This window comes from Odocoileus virginianus, chromosome 1, assembly GCF_023699985.2.
Source record: "Odocoileus virginianus isolate 20LAN1187 ecotype Illinois chromosome 1, Ovbor_1.2, whole genome shotgun sequence".
NCBI classification, from domain to species: Eukaryota; Metazoa; Chordata; class Mammalia; order Artiodactyla; family Cervidae; genus Odocoileus; species Odocoileus virginianus.
The window spans coordinates 64,061,311-64,074,128 of NC_069674.1; the positions used below are offsets into that span (position 1 = coordinate 64,061,311).

The 12,818-nt window shown below is 39.8% G+C and overlaps 1 protein-coding gene across 1 annotated transcript in view; it reads left to right on the forward strand.

The window, feature by feature from the left end:
• Nucleotides 1-1,039: 1,039 nt before the first annotated feature.
• CAPZA2 (capping actin protein of muscle Z-line subunit alpha 2) overlaps nucleotides 1,040-12,818 on the forward strand; it is a 51,101-nt gene continuing 39,322 nt past the window's right edge. Inside the window, exon 1 of the mRNA XM_020899851.2 lies at nucleotides 1,040-1,249. Within this exon, the coding sequence (XP_020755510.1) occupies nucleotides 1,211-1,249 (39 nt within the window). The 5' untranslated portion in view covers nucleotides 1,040-1,210. The remainder of the gene's footprint in view (nucleotides 1,250-12,818) is intronic.

Sequence of the window (12,818 nt, forward strand, 5' to 3'; positions counted from 1 at the left end):
TTTTTATTGAGATATAATTGACTTGTAACATTGTGTTAGTTTTAGGTGTACAACATAATGATTAAAGTATTAATTCCTATCTAAACTCTAAGGCCTTGCTACTCAATCTGTGGTCTCCAGATGGGTAGCATTCACATTATCTGTGAGCTTGCTAGGAATACAGAGCCTGCAGCCCTATCCCAGACCTACTGAATCAGCAACTGCACTTTATAAATTTCCTAGCCAGTTTATATACACAGCTTTGACTACAGGTTCATCTCTTTCCAAACTGAAAGATTCAGAAGTAGCTAATAAATTGACAGGCATCCAATAAAATTTGAAAACATAAGTAATTTTTTTATGTTGCTCAAATGTTTCACGGGAGAACACTTTAATTATATGTAATTCTATAAATTATACTCGCTTATCTGAAATTCAATTTTTTACTGGGCTTTCCCATATTTAATCAGGCATTCCCTATTCAGAAGGGTAGGATCTATGTTTAACATAACTGTGTATTACGTTCGTTTAACGAAAAGACAACAAATTTCTTCAGAACTGAGGTTTCTTTGGGTTTTGCTTAACATTGTACATCTCCAGAGACCGCAGTACCCGCCATCCACCTCTCCCCCCCCCACCCCAATGCGCGCGCGTGCTCTCTCTCTCTCTCTCTCTCTCTCTCTCTCACACACACACACACAAACAATAAAGGACCAAAAGTCATTTCTTTAATGAATCTACCCAAACATCTTCCAATTATGTACTGGGTTGTAAGTGCACATTTTAACTAAAGTCGAATATTTTTCTCGTCACACACACAAAAAAGTGTTTAAAAGCTATTTGTGCACTTGTTCACATTTTAGCTGGCAGAGTTCAGGACTTAATGGGAACATAATCAAGGGCTCAAAATGTACTCGTCGCAGACTGGGTCCATATGGTCAACATGGGGAAAGAATTCTAAACTCGGGATGCTGACAAACCCGCAGCAGACGGCGGTAGGCAACGCCTCCCCACTCCCAGGCCACGGAAACACCCGCGCACGCGCACAGCCGTCCTTCGAACCCTTGGGCTGGGTGGAGGGAGGCGGGGCTCCCAGGGCGCGTGCGCGGGCGGCCTGGCTGTGAGCCCCTCCCTTGGCGGGGGCGCGCGGCGAGGAGGACCGCACGGAAAGGGGGAAGTCAGGTGCCCGCTACCGCCGCCGCCGCTACCGCGGTTTGTCGCCAGAAGAAAAATGGCGGATCTGGAGGAGCAGTTGTCTGATGAAGAGAAGGTAAGAGCCTCGGGGGCGGCGGAGCTAGTCGTTCGGGGAGCCAGTAGAGCCCCGCTGTATCGGCCCGGAGTCTAGCCGCCGGAGAAGGCCATTGGTTGGTGCCCTCGGCTGCCCTTCCTTCCCTTCTCCTCCCGGCGCCCGAGTACCTGCCCCTGTCAGTCACCCGAGGCCGCGCGGGGGCAGGTCTCCGCCGGGCCTGCTCGCTCCGCTCCTTGTAGGGTGTGTGCTCCGAAAATAGGAAGCGCGAGCTGGGCGGCGGCGCTTGGCGCGACCGGCGGGGGCGGGGGGCGCCGAGGGCGGCGGCCGCCGGGGACCCTCTCCTGGCGCCTTGGCCGCGGGGCCCTGTGTCCGGGTCGGGAAGTGCAGAAGGGTCTGGGTCCCGGCCTGGAAGCGGCCCAAGGACAGTACGCGGCCCGAAGGCCTGGCCGGGGTGAGGGCTAAGGGAGAAAATCGCTTAGGAAGCAGACCTTCACTTCTCTCTTCTACTCCCTCCTCCCACTAGCAAAATGCTTCCTTTTCTAGGTTCTCTGGTTCTTTTTTTCCCCTTTACCCGTGGAAGTCTTTTTTTTTTTTTTCTTTTTCGGCTTTAGCTGTAGGCTCTGCAGTTCCCATGTTCCCCTGGAGGCAATGAAGTTGCTCACAAAAAGACACCCCCTCCCCCAGTTGTTTGCTACCCGTGTTGGCAGCAGCCCTCCTGGGGGCCGATTTGATGGCGCCCCGTTGTACTGCTAGACTTCTTCGGAAAACGGGAGATTGTGCAACTCCTTTTACTGTCTCTTAGATGCTGTGACAGCACTGGAACCAGATGAACTACTTAAGTTCTCAGGCATTTGAGGAAATCTGATCATTGAACTGGTTCTCTCGCGGTTTCATTTGGCCCCTGTGAGGTCCCACTCCCCAGTCTGTGTTTTGAGGGGCAGGAGTACCCTACTAATTTTGAGTATTTCCTGGGAAGATCCTTAATGTTTCTCAAACTCAGAAGTAACTGACATAACAAACTTTTAATAAGATAGAGTTTTCGAAGTGTCCACTCTTAATTTAGTAGGGCTCATTTTCTTAAGCTTCAAAGCAGTACTGTCATATATGAAACACACACACGTACTGGTGTTTAAGAAATCTTGGTGTCAGCCTAAGGATATTTTCGGTTGGAACGTTCTGCTCCAAGTGTTTTTATATCCTGTGTTCTTGGACCGAAATGTCATGTTCTGTCTTCTTCCCGTTTAAATGTGCAGCAGTCAGCCTCATCTTTAGTGTCGGGGAAAAAAGTTGTGTTTTTTTTTTTAACCTCTGTGCTCTTTGGTGAAAGTGATAATGAAACTACAAAGTGGGGAGAGCAACAAGGTTCTCCATAATTCACAGGCCTGTTAGGCAGATACTTATGTACGTAGAAGTTGCTGCGCAGTATTCACCTGTGTAATATTGGTAAATAGCCACACATTGGTAACTGACAATGTAAGCAGGTGTGCATACACATTTAATATTAAGTAGTGCTAAAAAGTTTTTTTGCAAAGGGATTGTCATGTTCTTTGTGCTGTTGGTAAGTGGTGATTAGTAGCTCAAGTGACTAGAAATCTAGCTGAGGATAGAGTACTCAGTGTGGGAGTTAATATAGACCTGCCATGTGTTGTAAACGCCTAAAATAGCGAAGTTTTTTTCAAAATGAGATGACACAATTTCTTCTTATCCGGCGCTAAACTGCATAAAGTTGCGGGAATGAGGTGGGGGAGTCTTATTCTTTATGCTTGCCCAACACAATGTTTTAAGAGTAAATGAATGAAAACTCGTTTGAAGGAATTTCATGGGTTTCTTTTTACTTAGAGTTTTGTAAGACTATTCTGAAGATATTTTACCTATAAATTTCTGATTTTTTTCGTGATTTAAGAAAAATATTAACTGTGTGATTAAATTCAAGGAACTGGTTAAGTGAAATTCTAAGAGTCTTTTTATTTGTTTAAATGTTCTTTTTAATCTATTGGAGAAGGACCTTTCCACATAGAATCGGAAATAGATTTAAAGGTGATTTTTTAAAACTAATATTTGAATCATTTTACTTATTTGCACCTTGTTGGTAACTTTCAAGAATAAAATAATAAAAATAATAAAAACTGAAGTTTTTAATACTTCAGTGCTCTTGGAATTTCCATTACTGATTGCAGATATAAGGAAGGGAAACTGTTAAGACATGCAGTACCATGCTTTGTATATGCCTAACTCAGAGAATACTTTTGTTTTAAGTTTGAACTAGGTTTTATTACTACTGTTTCACAAAATAATTAAAATAAGTTTTGAAAAGCTTTAAGTTATTAACAGAAGGACATTTATGTAGGCAGTACAAACGCGGTATTTAAACCTTAGTTTGTCTGAATCAAAAGTTGATGCTCTTGTGATATTAGGCTTCCTTAACAATTGACGATAGAATCTGGACTTAAAAGTTTGTTTTTAGTTTGACAGCTTAATTTGAGAAAGGAGAAACAGTTCTGTTTGGTTTTAATAGAAATTGTAAATAACTAAATGTTAAATAATGTTGGGTTTTAATTTGTGTTTTGATCATTTTAGAACAAAGTTTATTTTTCTTTGACACATTTAAAAGTTTTATGCCGCTGGTATAGTTTCATATATACCTTGTGGTAGGAAGCATTTTAGAAATTAATCTAGAATAATATCTTTGCTTTCTCAATCATGTACGGTTTCTTGAGAATACTATGAAATTAATAACTTTTTCTCCTTTGGCCACTAGGTTAACAGGGAAGAAAATTATTTGAAGAAGTACAGTGAAGTTCCTTAAAGTTATTTTCTGTGGTGTGTCCTATAGACCTTTTTACATAGTTACAGAAGCCCTAGGCCAGATCAGTTCCATGTTTCCATTCCTTGGTCAGCTGCATTGTACAGAAAAGCATTCCTTGTGATTGAAATTATGTGAAATTGTGGTGTAAGTCTCAGATGAAAAGAATTACTTCCAATCTGCTCTCTAAATGAGAAATCCTGAAAGTCACTCCAGGCTTTGGAAGACACCTTAGTTATTGACTTGAAAGGGTCTTCGGCCCCTAACCTTTCCCACCTTCCCCCAGTGAGTAGAGTGATCCACTCTGGTAGCTTCAACTTTTGTAACTTTGTAGATATGTCCCAGGTACATAGTTCAGCCCTGCTTCTCTGCTTAGTACTGGTCACACTTTTATCTGCTGGTCATACTCAGAGTAGATGCTCACAGTTCAGGAGATGCTCAGATGGAACCTGTCTAAAAATAAATTTATCAAACCCCCCCCCTCCCCTTACCCAAAGCAGGGCCGATACCCATATCTTCCTGCTCATTTTTCTCTTTATGACTGTTCTCATTATTCAAGTCCCAGTTTTTAACTTCAGGTTTACTTTAACTATTTTCCTCTTTGTGCCCTCTGAACCTAACAATCAGTTTCCAAACCTTGTCTTTTCCATCAGAATATGTTTTATTCTAATTATTTCTTGCTTGAAAAAATTAATTCACTTATATTAATATTTTATTTATAACCTCTCAGTTGACCAGACCATTAACAATTTATGAATTACTGTTGTTTAGTAACAAATTTTTATTGTATGAACAAAATGCAAATTGATTGTTCTGTGACTACACAGTTGAAGAAATAAATCTAAGGGAAGAAAAAGAGAAGAATGTCTCATGTCTGTTTTATTTGCCACTGCTGGACTTTTATTATAAACTTTCTAGACAGATCCCTCTATCTTCCTGCCATTTTTCTACTCCCCAACTTTTAGTTGCTGGATTCCTCCATTGCTTTTACAAGGAGGCCCAACTCTTGAAAATGGTGTTCGTGCCCTTGTATTCCATTCTAACCTAAATAGTTCTGACATTTCCAATATATACTGTTGTTTAATCATGCTGTGACTTCAAAGAGACCCGCATGCTAATCCGCATGTAGCACCTTGAGTAAATTATTTCATTGCACAGTAGCCTTTGTTTCCTCTAAGTGTGGGAATATAATAGAAGGTATATTCTCCATTAACTTTCTCAAAGTGTGACTGTTGCCTCACAGGTAAACACAATACATTTCACTTCTTTTTCTCTGCTCCTGACTTACCTGCTTTGAGAATTGGTACTGCTCCCCAATTTCTCCTCTTTTTTGAAAAATGACAGTTTACTCATCCTTCAAGATTTAGCTCAGCTCACTTGACTAGTTTTCTTTCTCCTGAAATCTGTTTTCTCTTTCTTCTGAACCCTGTAACACATCACTAGTATTGAATATAGTTTTGCATAGTTATTTGTTTAGTTGGTTTTTTCCCTTATATTCTACTGGAATTCCTTAGTGCAGAAATAATGCCTTCTTTAGCATCTGTATAATATATGTGATGAGTACAGGGGTTCAGTGAGCGAATGAACAAAGGAGTCACGAATTCACAGAATTAAGGAAAAAAACATTATTATGAAAAGTAGCAGCATATAAAGGCAGAGGTTAGAGGGAAAATCTAGTATGCCCACATTTTTCACTTCTAAATAATGTTATAGATTGTAAAGATGAAGATAGTTAAATTCCGGGTGCTCTTTGAGGTGCAGGTGGTGATACTGGCTACAGTTCAAATCACTTACACATGCTAAGTATTAATATGCAGTTTACATACTTCTCCCTCATACACAATCATAATCAATCATAATTTGGCTTCAGAAGTTTTGTTTGTGTGTAAAAACAAGGTGAGCTGCCAGTATATCTCACCATGCTGGACTCAGTCTATCGGTCGTCTCTGACTCTTTGCGACCCCATGGACTGTAGCCCGCCAGGCTGCTCTGCCCATGGAATTCTCCAGGCAAGAATACTGGAGTGGGTTGCCATGCTCTTCTCCAGGGGATCTTCCCCACCCAGGGGTCCAACCTGTGTCTCCTATGTTGCAAGTGAATTCTTTACTGCTGATCCACCAGGGAAGCCCCATATTTTGTCATAATTCATGTAAAGTCAGTATTGTTCTTATTAACTAAAAGAGTAAATCAACCAATAAGCTATTAATGTATAAATTATGCATTCCTAATTCCATTCTGTAGGTGAATGAATCCTGTGGAGTTTTTCAGACTTTGCACACTGAAGCAAATTTGTAGTACTTTTCCATACATCGAGGAATCGTTCCTACATAAATGTAGAGATAGGAGAGTCATATACATAGGGCGTAGCCACATAAGAGTAGTCATATACATGGAGCCTTGCATTTTGTGAGGATTTTTGAAAATTTTTTCGTGTTATATTTACTTTTTGGCTGCACTGTGTGGCATACAGGATCTTAGTTCCTCAACCAAGGATCGAACCCAAGCCCCTGGCACTAGAAGCATGGGGTTTAACAGCTGGACCACCAGGGAAGTCCTGCGCATCGAGTTTTAATGTAAGAACACAGTACATAAACATACTTGGAGACTGCCCAATAGATTTTAAGGTTGAAAAGTATGATGGGAAAACTTGACTAGTGGTTCTGTGCTCTGACCTAAAAACTTAATTGCCTGAAGCAGTAATTTATTGCAAGAGACTCATATATATCAAAGAAAATAGGGGTCTCATAAAACCACTTGTAGTTGTCAAAAAAAGAATTTCATAAATTTTATTTTGAAGGATAGAGCTACAGTTTTCATATACCTTCTTTTAAGACACATGTTCTACTGTGAACCATGGATGAAAACTTCTTGCTCGTTTTAGTTCAGATGTTGTACAGTGTTTCTACTGACAGTGAATGGAAATAAATTTTGTATACTACCTTCATGTTCATTCATTTATCAAATATAGTAATACCATATTTCATTGGTTTCACAACTCATCATTTTCCATATTTTAAAATCTCTGAAATCAGGCTGCATTGTACAATTGTGGCTTGTGAGACTGGTAGCATTTTTCCTTTTTTAGTGATCCATGAAATTATGCATCTTACATTGATTGTGAATCAGTGAAGCAAGGATATAATGCTATAAGAAACACACTGAAACCTAAACACGAAGGCATTGGTGGTGGAGACTTTGATGGCCTCACTCATTCTGTGTATATCTAGTGTGGGTCAGCAGCAGAAGAGCCGTGATCAGTGAAGTCATATAGTTTCAGGCTCTTGGAGAATTTCAATCTAAATGTAGCCTTTCTGATATGGTTCCTACACACCATGGAATATTATTTAGCCATGAGACAGGAGGATAGCCTATCATCTGTGACAATAGGGATGGACCTTGAGCACCTTGTGCTAAGTGAAATAAGTGTAGATAAAGACAAGTACTGAACATTATCACTTACATGTGGAATCTAAAAGAAGTTAAACCTGTTAAAACAGTAAAAGGTGGTTATCAGGGAATGTAGGGTGGGGGAGTAAGATAAGGGTACAAACTTATGAGTAGTAAATAAACCATAGTGACTTGATCCTCAATATAATGACTATAGATAGTATTGTACTAAAATGATGTGAATAAATATTGCTTCAGTGGAAATCAAGGTATAGTATATAAATATATCCAAGTAACAGGCTGTACACCTTAAATCTACAAAATAGAGCGTATGAAATTTACCCCTCCCCTCAAAAAAAGTCTTAGACTTTTTTTTTACCACTGTCCCCACAGCAGTGGGAAAGAAATGCAGTGAATACCATACTGGATTTTAAAGGTCTCTTCCCCCATTCTCTTAAGAGACTCGCTGCATTTCTGCTCAGATTTCCATTTTCTGAAGCAAGTTATATCTATAAACCTAATTTCAGAGGGAGCAGGGAAGAAGAGGAGAAATGCAGTACTTGTGAATAAATGAAACCATAGATTAAGTCTTATATTCACGGAAAGCTGGTGATGTGGTTACCTGTTTAGTAGACACAATGTAAGACTATAGATAGATTCAGAGGTGAATCAGATGAATATAACATACATACTGCACAGAGTCAGAAAGCAGTAAGTTCTTGGAACTTCAGAAGATGAAAAAGTTATTTCTGCCTTGGAGGATGGTAGGCATCAGTTAGGGTACAAGCTCATGCCAGAGAGCACAACGTAGGAAGAGAAATGGAAAAGTAGGAATGAGCAGGAAGTATGAGTTATATCTCAAGTGTATTTTTAAGTAAGAGATGAAAAGACGAACTGTGCTGTTAAACAGCACGGATTTTCTCAACCTTGGCACTGTTCACTTTTGGGCCAGGTAACTCTTTGTTATGGGCCTGTCCTATGCATTTTAGGATGTTTGGGCATCCTTGGCCCACGTGATCACAAATGTTTCCTGTAGTATGAAATTGCCCCTGGTTGAGAACCATGGGTCTAGACAGATTGGAGCTAGCTATTGAGACCAGTTGGGAAACTGACTTAAGTGTTAGGATGTGATTTAAAGTTGTTTTCACAAGACACAGAGGGAAAAAAGAAAATGATGGCTAACATTTCAGGGTTGGAATCAACAAGACATGGTGAGTGTAGAGAAAGGAAAGAATCAGTGATAACTGTGAACATTAAAATCTGGTTGACTGAGGAGTGGAACCACCACTAAAAGCTAAAGAAAACAGGAGAGAAGATGCACAGCTTGGGGGAATAATAGTGAATTTTGTTTGGGTTCTGCTGAGTTTGAGGTGCTAGCAGAATGTCTCTGTAAACATACCTAGCAGATATGGAAATATAGAAATAGAGTTTGGACTGGAGATCAAGCCCAGAGATTTTATGTAGATTGGGAGATCCTCACTTTGTGGGTTCAAGAGAGATGAGAGTTCTCCTAAAAGGTTTTTAGGAGAACAAGTTCAGACATAGCAGAGGAGAGGATAGAAAGCATGTACTTTGGATACTTTCATGTTAAGTCAGAAAGAGGAGAGAGACTGGAAGGTGAGGAGTGACCTTTGAAGTAGCACAGGGTAGGTGCTCATCTCACAGAACCTGAGGGGAATTTCTAGAAGGAGCAGTGCAGTATTGCGAAGGGATTAAAAAGGAATACAGGATTGAGAAGAGCCTTTGGCTTTAAGAGAAAGGGATGAGACACAAACAGTATCTATCATGTCCCAGTATCTACTGTATTAATTACTCAATTAATTGTCAGAGCAACCTTGTTATTATCCCTATCTTGCATATGGTAAAGCTGGTGCAGATGAGGTAGACTGTTTTAAGTGGTGGGCATGAGATCATTAGTGACCTTTAAGAAAGCAACTTAATAGCATTCTTGTCTTATCTACATTGTACTTCAATAACCAGACTCATAGACATACCCTTTGCATACCCTGGCCTGTCTCTGTTCCCATAGCACTTTGTACATACCTTTGTTGTAACATTTACCAATTTTAGTAAGTGTCCTGATATTCTTATTTGCTATGTTCTTCAGGTGCAGGCCTTGTGTCTTATGCATCTTGGTAGTGGCAGTAAAGTGTATGGCATATATAGATCAGTGATATCAACTCTGGCTGCACATTAGAATCATCTGGAGAATTTATAAACGAAGATGAATGCACAGACTTCACTCATGGGTGAGACCTGAGCATCTGTATTTTTTTCAAAAAGAGCTTCCCAGATGATTTGAAGATGTCACCAGGATTGAATTTCACTGGATTAGGTGCTCAGCAAATGTTGACTAAAGGATGAAAAGTGGAGACAGTAAGTATAAATAACTCTTTCTTCCTCCTGTGTTTGTCTTTTGATTAAGTTTTAAGCTTTTAAAAATTGAAACATAATTTATAATATTTTATTAGTTTGGGGTATACCATGGTGTGATACAGTATTTTTGTCACCATGATAAGTCTTGTCACCACACACAGTTATTACAGTATTATTCACTATATTTCCTATGTTGCATATTATATCCCTGTAACTCATTTACTTTACAACTGGAAGTTTGTACATCTTTAATCTCCTCCATTTAATTATATATCATTTGTGAAAAAGATTCAGTAGAGAAACCCAAGAGAAAGAAGAAAGAATAGGTAGTACTTCATTTTTTCTGCTATTTCATTTTAGGGATACTTTTTTTTTTTAAGATAGAAAAGATTTAGTAGTGTTTGTGGGCTGGGAGGAATGATTCAGAGGAGAGAAATAAATTGAAAGTATAAGATAAACTGTAGTTTGTATAACTTTCTCAGTTCATGAAATACCTACTTTGGATTCACAGATTTCTTAATATTTTAAATAAGTGGTAAAAACATATTAAAAGAACTAGATGTTGAATTCAGTGGATGACCTAGTTGTAGATTAAGTGATACGGGCCCTCTTTTTAATTAATTCAAAATGATTAATTATAAACGAAAAGGACTCAAGGAAAATTTATCAAAACAAATTACCTCTTACGTATACTCAGTAAATGAGTCTATAACACAGACATGCAGTTGATGATCACTTGATCATAAACTATTTAAATAATGATAGACTTTTTTAAAAACTATGTTTTTCTACTTTTATTTTACTTTTAGCTCTCAAAAAGGCATAGGAAGTTTTTAGAGAGTTATGGGAAATAATATCAAGTAATTCTTGTAGTTGAAGTAGAAGAATTCATAATAGCTTTTTAAAATTTTTCTGCTGGTCTCTAAGGCAGTGACCCTTTTGGGGATCATATTCCATGAGAATCAGGTGAAACCTATGATCCTTTTCTTCAGAAGACTGAATGCCTCAAATTTTGCCTATATAGTCCCTTACAGACCAGTGGGTAACAATATCTGGCAGCCAGTCACAGTCACTTGGGGAGATTTTCAGAAATAAAATTTCTAGGTCTCAGTCCTCTGAAGATTGGTTCAGTAGATCTGGAGTGGAACATTAGAGCTCTCTCGCTCAGTCATGTCCAACTCTTTGCCATCCCATGAACTTTGGCCCACCAGGCTCCTCTGTCCATGGAATTTTCCAGGCAAGAATACTGGAGCGAGTTGCCATTTCCTTCTCCAGGGGATCTTCCCAACCCAGGGGTTCAACCCTCATTTCTTACTGTCTCCTGCATCGGCATGCGGCTTCTTTACCACTGTGCTACCTGGGAGTGGAACATGGAAATCTGTATTTTTTTCAAAAACTTTGCCAGCAACTCTACGAGGCATCTAGATTTGGGAAATCTCTACCCTGGTGTCTCTTGCCTTGATCAAGGAGGAAATGAGTATGTGGGGAAATGTCCAACATACAGAACTTAGAGGGGTTGTAGCTAGGGCTCTCAGACAAAATACAGGATGCTTAGCTAAGTTGAATTTAAGGTAATTTTTCATATAGGTATTTCCTATGCAGTTTACTTTGGAGCTGCTGTAGAGTACAGGTCTGTTTGCCTCTAAATTTAATGGTTCTAGATAACTTTTTTTTGTGGTGTGCATATGCTTTTGTGCACATGCACTGTCTGCTTTTTATACTTTTTAGCTCCTTTTTCTCAATTGCTTAAATCTTTTTAAAATTTTTGTCAACTTAATATATTTATTTCTGCTTTGGAAACATATAAATGGAAGACTCCATTTCTTACATAAGAATTAATGTTTTCCTCAGACAGTCAAAAGTCTCCTGGATTTTACCTTAGTGTTTGTAAAAATTTTGCCAATTCACAGTGCCCAGCAGAAGCATCAGAAAAATCTGGAGAACTCATAGACACAAGCTAACATTAATTATGCCAACAGCTTTTATAAATTTACCAACAGTTGATTGGCAACCCGTGGTAAATTCCCCACTCTATTGTACTTTCCTGTTGTAGCTGGTAATCACAGAGTTGAAGTAGCACTGCCAGATGCTCACCTCTTCCAGTAACAGATGTATCTTAAAGAGGCAGTGTAGGCCTAGGGAATCTAATCACTTCTATCCATGGCTGCTACTGCTGCTAAGTCACTTCAGTTGTGTCCAACTCTGTGCGACCCCATAGATGGCAGCCCACCAGGCTCCGCCATCACTGGGATTCTCCAGGCAAGAACCCTGGAGTGGGTTGCCATTTCCTTCTCCAGTGCATGAAAGTGAAAAGTGAAAGTGAGGTCGCTCAGTCGTGTCCGACTCTTAGCGACCCAATGAACTGCAGCCTACTAGGCTCCTCCATCCATGGGATTTTCCAGGCAAGAGTACTGGAGGTGGGGTGCCTTCTCCTCTATCCATGGCATTTCACCATGAAGCTTGGCTTCACTTGAGAAGGGTGCTTTCTACACACTAATAGACTGACGGAGTCAAGGACTGCAAAACAGAAAGCTATCTATGGAGTTTATCAGCCCACTTACCCTTTCTTCTCCATCCCTGAGAATTTTTTCCGGCTTATGCAGCAGTGTAGATAAGATGGTAGGTTTTAAGAGTATAGTCCTAAAACTATAGTCCACGTAACACTCAGTGTAGTGTACTCTACTCATTGTATGGTACTCAGTGTGTTCTTAGAGATCACCCAAGACAGCAGTTCAGTATTCTGTTCATATTTGTCTAGATCATTAATCTATGCCCTATTCTCGCCAAGGGTTTTGATCACAGCTTCCTGTACCAAATGTGCTTATCTTCCATTTGTATCTGCTGCAGCATTGAAAGTACCACAGAATTAGGAATTCCTTTGGAAAAGTACGCCATCCTTGCTCCATGGGTTTAACCAGAAGTGGTCCTCTTTCTAGGCGTTGTGACTGATCTCGTTCAGTCACTGTGGCAGTTTGGCTTCTACACATACTGGTCCAACATAATGTGCAGGTGCCACATAATTCA